The following is a 7415-nucleotide window of genomic DNA, read 5'->3' on the forward strand; positions in this document are numbered from 1 at the left end:
CAGAAAAGTGACCCTTGAAACATCTGCATTATGCTGCTCGGGGAATGACACTTACTCTCACCAAAATCACACTGCAACAACTTACCCACCTTGGATCTCTTACACTGATCAATAATCTGCCCCCGAATCGATTTCGGGTTATCCGGACGCGGAGCCCCGGCGAAAGAAAACACCGGCGAAAGAAAACAACCACTTCCTCTCCAACCTCTGCATCCTCTCCTGCCAAATGAAGACATCATCATCCTTAGCAGGGTGAAAATAGGTGGGATAAGGAATCCCAAAATCATTTGCATTCCAGGGACTCGAGTCCACCACAAGCATGGACATGTTCCGCGTCGCAGGTAGAAACAAAAGCTTGTTCCCCCAATTCGATTAGTAGACTATTGCGTTTGACACCTAACCACTAACTATTGCCACATCATCATCCATTAACGCCGTTTGCTTATATTTAACGGAAGGGACTAACTTGACTCACAAATGTACAAGTAAGGATCCATTACAATTACTTTTCTAATAAGGGATTAAATTGAGATTTCCGAATCAAACTGGGGACAAAATTGAGTATTAAACCAAAATTATATGAAACTAAAACAGGAAGCAGGAAGAGTGACCGAGAGCCCTAGTACAACAGTATCAATTTCATCTATTTATTTATTATTAGATAATGATACTTTCACAACATTTTTTTAATAATATTTTAATATTATTTATTATTTTATAATTAATCTACATTAATGTTTATAATAATTATTATTAATTATAAAATAATTTTGGATCAATCACATAATACTAAAATATTATCAATATTTTTAAAACACAAAATTATATGTAGATAATATTAAAATATTATTAATATTTTTAAAAGTATCATTATCTTGTTTATTATTGTATTGGATGGACTCACGGTTACAGACACTTATATAATACTATAGCATATATAGTCACACACGTCACGTAATACAAAAGGGTTATCATTTCAACTTCCACCAATAAGGTTTAAGAAAAAGATATCGTGGGACACATTTTTTTGAAAAATTTACATGTGTTTTGGTTGATTATTTATTTCTTATTAGAATGTAGTTTAGATCTAACAAAAAATAATACGTGTTAGGTTAAAATATATTAAAAAATTTATATTAAAATATTATTATTTATGGGAAACCGCACAAATCATGTCTATAAGTTACCTAATCAGATTTAAGAAAGTACAATGATATGTTAATTTAAATTTATTTTATAATATTTTGACATTAAATTATGTCTGACCATTAAATAATAAATAATAAATCAATAAAAGATGATAGATGTCAAAATTTATAAAAAAAAGTCTGAGTTAAAATATATTTTTTCTTAATAAATTACGAGACACTAGGTTTTTCTTTGTCTCATATAAGCTTTGTGTGAGAAAATGGCTGACCTGAGAGAACTTGATACAGTGAAGATAATAGAGCAGTGTGAAGTTTCTCCGCCACCAAATTCTCTTCCTTCAACCATTCTTCCCCTAACTTTCTTTGATATTCCATGGTTCTTCTGCAACTCTATCCAACGTATCTTCTTCTATGAGTTTCCCCATCCCACGCACCACTTCCTACAAACAACACTTCCTATTCTCAAACACTCTCTTTCGCTCTCTCTCCAACACTTCTTCCCTTTTGCCTCCAATCTCATTGTTCCACCACAACTCCACCTTTCTCACATCCGTTACCTTCAAGGCGACTCTCTCTCCTTAACCGTTGCAGAGTCCACCGCAGACTTCACTCTCCTCACATCTGATTCTCCTCAAGACGTTCGAAACTGGCACCCTCTTGTTCCCACCTTGCCTTCCCCACGTGTAGAGCAGGATGGCATACGTGTGCTGCCTCTCATGGCCATTCAAGTCACGCTTTTTCCAAACTCTGGCTTCAGCATATGCCTTACCTTCAACCACCTTGCTGGGGATGGCAAATCACTTCATCATTTCATCAAGTTTTGGGCTTCTCTTTGCAAGGCAAGAGGGGATTTGACTTCCATTGAGACCTCTTTATCTCTTCCTTCACACCAGAGAGACAAAGTTAAAGACCCAAAGGGGCTTTTGTTCATTTATTTTCGAGTTCTTGAACATTTTGAGTCCAAAAGAATGGAGTTCGCAGGTCTCGTGCGAGATGTTTCCACTAACAGGGTTCGCTTCACTGTTCTACTCAGTCTTGAACAAGTTCGGAAACTAAAGAAATGGGTCTCTCTTAAATGTGCCAGTGACGATTCGGGGTTATTACACATATCAACCTTTGTCGTTGCATGCTCTTTGATTTGGGTTTGCAAGATTAGGTCGGAAGAAAAAAAAGCGAATTTTTCAGAAGAGTGTGATGAACTTTGCCACTTGGTGTTTCTAGCAGATTGCCGTGAGCGTCCTGAATTTTCATTACCTTCAACGTATTTTGGAAATTGTTTAACCTCTTACATTGTGACAATAAAGAGGAGTGAGCTAGTGGGAGAAGATGGGATCGTTGCTGCAGCGAATGCTATTGGAAAGGAAATTAGAGATTTGAAGAGTGATCCTTTGAAAAATGCTGAAACGTTGATGTCAAATTATAGAGAGTTAGGGAAACCAGGTAAATCTGTGTTGGTTATTGCAGGTTCACCAAAATTGGGTGTGTACAAGACTGATTTTGGTTGGGGAAAGCCTAAGAAATGTGAAGCAGCTCATATTGAATCGTCGGGATCCATTTCTCTCTCTGATTGCAGAGACGAAAACGGAGGAATTGAGGTTGGATTGGCACTTGAAAGAACTCAGATGAATAAGTTCACGGACATCTTAGAAAAGGAAATCCATAACATTGATAGATCAGATTGAGCCCATATTATATTATTGTTTATCCTGTATTCAGTTCAGTGATTTGTTGTGTTTAAATCATAGAAGTGTGTTTCTTTTTCCTCGTGCAGAACACTCTAAAAATAAAAGAGATTACGAGATTTACAGGAAAAAATATTAAGATGTAAGAGGTGAATATAGATACTTCTACGTTTATTTAATACATAATATAATATAATATAAAAGATAAAATAATCATAAAAAGATAAATTTTTATATTTAAAAAAAATAAGAAAAATTAATATCAAATAAATATAAAAAAATTATATATATCATAATATTATATATATATATATATATATATATATAAAATAATATTAAAGTTAACTAAAAAGCATAAAATAGCAATACAATACTTAAATCTATTAAAATAATCTTTATTATATTACACTTATCAAATTTTATAAACTTTATTTCTGAATTTATTTATTTTTATCTTTAATTTTTTAAAGAAAATAAAAAAATTCATTCAATTCATTCACTTTCTTTCAAATTCATTAAAAATAGCGTTGAAGTCTTAGCTTTTTTTATACATTTTATTGGTTTATAATATGAATGTGTTAAACAAGTTTCTAGTTGATAACTTTCTCTTACTAATATGACAATATCCATTCATAATTTAGTTTTAAAAATAAAAGAGTTTTAATTCTAATTGTTTGTCATTAAGTTTTGTTTTCTATGGGGTGTCAACGTCACTAGTAAAAAAAAGTAGATTTAAGCTCGCCCATTACGCTTTGGTTTTGTTAAAACCGAAGCGTATTCAAACGCGGTGGCATTTCGATAATTCTGAATGATCTTATATGTCTCGGTTCACACCTAACCGAAGCCTAATACCAATACTGCCTCGGTTCGTAAAGGCAACCGAAGCATATACGTTTTAAAAGATTATTCAGCTCAGACGTTTCAACTGCTAACTTTTTTAAGACAAAGATACTGCCTCGGTTAGCACCTCAAACCGAAGCAGTATACCCTGCTCTTCCTGCCACTGACAATCTTTTTGAAACAGAGATATGGCCTCGGTTAACACTAAGAACCGAGGCCGTATCGTTGTCTGACCGCTCTGCTCCTCTGACCACTCTGAACTGCTTCTTCTGAACATCCTTAACTGTCCCCTCAGGTACATCGGGCTACTACCTCGGTTGCTTTAAACCGAAGCCGTAGAGGACTTTCCGCCTCGGGTTGGCGAAAAACCGAGGAATATAGCCAAATTTATTTTCAAAAATTGAATTTACTGGAATGTTTATGCCTCGGTCTAGCATATAACTGAAGCCATAGATGCCTTTCTGACTCGGTTATTTGGTAACCGAGGTAAATACCGTTTTATATTTTTCCACCCGCAACGCTTCTTCTTCTTCACGCGACATTTCTTCTTCACTGTTCCTCTACGATTTTTGTCCCCGCCACTCTCCCTCCGCGGTCGTCCTTCCGTTTGCTCTCCTTCTCTGGCCTCAACCGTCCACGACAGTGTCCTCTCGCTGTGCGCTACCTCCGACACCGCTGCTGCCTCCGACGACGCTGCTACCTCCGACGACGTTGTTGCCTGCGCCGGTCACACTCTGTCATTGCAGCCGCCACTGGTCACAGTCCGCCACCGTGCCTCAATCGTCCACTTCCATTTATTTCGCGCATTTCACGGTTAGTTCAATATATTCGACTTTGATGATAAATTTACTATTTGATTGATAATTTGGTGAGAGATTGATATATTGGCCATAACAGTAGCAATTATATAATTATTTGATAATAAAATTTTGGTATATGTTTGATAATAATTGTTGTGAGATGATTTGTTGGTGATAAATAGAATTAGAAATAGAATTAGATAAAGAATTAGAAATAGAATTAGAAATAGAATTATATAGTTATTTGATTATAAAGTTTTGATATTTGTTTGATAATTGTTGTTGTGAGATTGATATATTTGTTATTGTTATTTGATGATTACATTGGTATAATGGTTATTGTATTAAATTGGTTGATTTGTTGATTAGATAAAGTTTAAGGTTGGAAATCATGAGTTGTTTGCTTCAATATATTGTTTGTTGTTGTGAATTAGCCTTAGTTCCCGTTTGAGATTCAATACAAAAATTATTTACTATCTTCATTTTTTTTTAACAAACATACTTTTTAGAAATGAAAATAGAGGAGATGGTAATAATAATTTACAAGTATTGAATCTTGAATTGTCCGGTTGGACAGTTTAAGAAGAGTAATAACTTTTTCATAGTTTATTATGATATATCAATTTTAGTATACATGTCTTAAATTTCACGAAAATTTGTCGTTGTGTTTTGTATTGATCTTCGGGTGCATATTTGATTGTGATTTATAATCACTTTCATTTCGTGTAACCTGAAGACCAATGCGAAATGCTGGCAAAATTTCGTGAAGATTAAGATATGTTGTTTAAAATTGATATGTTTAATAAACTAAAAAAAGTGAATCATCTTGAATGGGATAGGGTCACACCTTGAATACAAACACGATCAAAGTGATCATTCAAGATTATTGAAATTGTGTAAACAATTTCAGTAAACATGCGTACGGATAGAGGGTGGATTAATTTACCACGCATCAGCACTGAGTACAAGAGAGGGGTAAAAGACTTTATAGAGTTTGCTCAACATAATGCGAGTACAAGTGGTGATGATGAAGTCAAGTTCAGATGTCCTTGTGTGAACTGTTTGAATGGGAGGAAGTTGAACGCAACTGATATTAGGGAACATCTTATCTGTGATGGTTTCATACGAAGTTATACAACATGGATATGGCACGGCGAATTAACAGACTTTCCAACTGTCTCTCGAACTGAAAATGTTTATGATTCCATAATGTCCATGGAAGATCAAGCAGAAGAAGACAACTTAGAGGACATGATCCGCGATGTTGGCGCAGAAGCTTTTGCTCAAGCGCATGTGTATGAAACGATGTCCACTGATGCGGAGACTCCTTTGTATGCGGGTTCAACTAAGTTCACACGGTTGTCAGCGGTATTAAGGCTGATGAATTTAAAGGCGAGCAATGGATGGAGTGATAAGAGTTTTACAGAATTGTTGTCGTTGTTGAATGAAATGCTGCCAGATGGAAATACGTTACCCAATCGTAATTATGATGCCAAAAAAATTCTTTGTTCGATGGGTATGGAATATAAACGGATACATGCATGTCCGAATGATTGCATATTATATAGGAATGAGAATGAAGTTTTGATAAAGTGTCCAAAATGTGGGTTATCACGATACAAGTCAAAAAACGGTGAAGAAGGTGGCATCACAAAAAAGAATGGTTCTGCTTTGAAAGTAGTTTGGTACCTTCCACTAGTTTCCAGACTTAAGCGTTTGTTTGCGAATCCCAAAGACGCTAAAAACCTAAGATGGCATGCAGATGAGAGAACAACTGATGGGATGCTTCGTCATCCGGCTGATTCAAAGCAATGGAAAATTATTGATCAAGAATTCCCCCAATTTGGTGAAGAATTTAGAAATCTTAGGTTTGGCTTAGCTACTGATGGAATGAATCCATTTGGTAATTTAAGTACCAATCACAGTTGTTGGCCCGTTATACTGATAATTTACAACTTATCTCCTGGATTGTGCATGAAAAGAAAGTACATGATGTTGTCAATGTTGATATCTGGTCCAAAGCAGCCTGGAAATGACATCGATGTTTATCTAAGGCTACTAGTTGAAGACTTGAAGTTGTTGTGGGTTGATGGGGTTGAAATATTTGATTCCTTTGCTTCAGAAACTTTCATGATGCATGCCATGTTATTTTGCACCATTAATGACTTCCCAGCTTACGGTAATTTGTCGGGATACAGTGTGAAAGGTCATAAAGCATGTCCTATATGTGAAGAAAACACTGCAGCTCAACAATTAAAACACGGAAGAAAGACAGTGTATATGCGTCATCGGCGATTTTTACAATCTAATCATCCATATCGAAGGTTAAAGAAAGCATTCAATGGAGAACAAGAGAAAGACAATGCACCCATTCCACTTACTGGACTTGAAGTTGCTGAGAAAGTTAATAGAGTACATCATATATTTGGGAAAACGTCGAAGAAGTCTTCTGTAACGACCCCTTGGAAGAAGAAATCAATATTCTTTGATCTTCCATATTGGTCAAAGTTAGATGTTAGACATTGCATAGATGTCATGCATGTTGAGAAAAATGTGTGTGATAGCTTGATTGGTACACTACTAAACATCCAGGGAAAAACAAAAGATGGAGTGAATGCGCGTTTGGATTTGGTTGACATGAAGATCCGAGAAAAGTTGGCACCAAGAGAGATTGGTAAACGTACTTATTTGCCCCCTGCATGTTACACAATGTCCAAACAAGAGAAAATAAGTTTTTGTCTTTGTTTAAAGAGTATGAAGGTACCACAAGGATACTCTTCAAATATCAAGAGCTTAGTGTCAATGCAGGACTTAAAGCTTGTTGGACTGAAGTCTCACGATTGCCACGTCTTAATGCAACAGTTGTTACCAGTGGCAATTCGTGGAATTTTGCCCAAAAAAGTTAGGCTGGCCATAACTCGATTGTGCTCATTTTTCTCGTCAAT

General features: G+C 35.6%; 1 protein-coding gene across 1 annotated transcript; it reads left to right on the forward strand.

Annotated features, from left to right (window-relative positions):
- The first annotated feature begins 1397 nt into the window (after positions 1–1397).
- Positions 1398–2919, forward strand: LOC108332869 (coumaroyl-CoA:anthocyanidin 3-O-glucoside-6''-O-coumaroyltransferase 1). The gene has a single exon (XM_017568168.2). The coding sequence runs from the start codon at positions 1409–1411 to the stop codon at positions 2828–2830; it is 1422 nt and encodes a 473-aa protein (XP_017423657.1). The 5' UTR covers positions 1398–1408; the 3' UTR covers positions 2831–2919.
- The last annotated feature ends 4496 nt before the right edge of the window (positions 2920–7415 follow it).

Source organism: Vigna angularis, chromosome 11 (genome assembly GCF_016808095.1).
Source record: "Vigna angularis cultivar LongXiaoDou No.4 chromosome 11, ASM1680809v1, whole genome shotgun sequence".
NCBI classification, from domain to species: domain Eukaryota; kingdom Viridiplantae; phylum Streptophyta; class Magnoliopsida; order Fabales; family Fabaceae; genus Vigna; species Vigna angularis.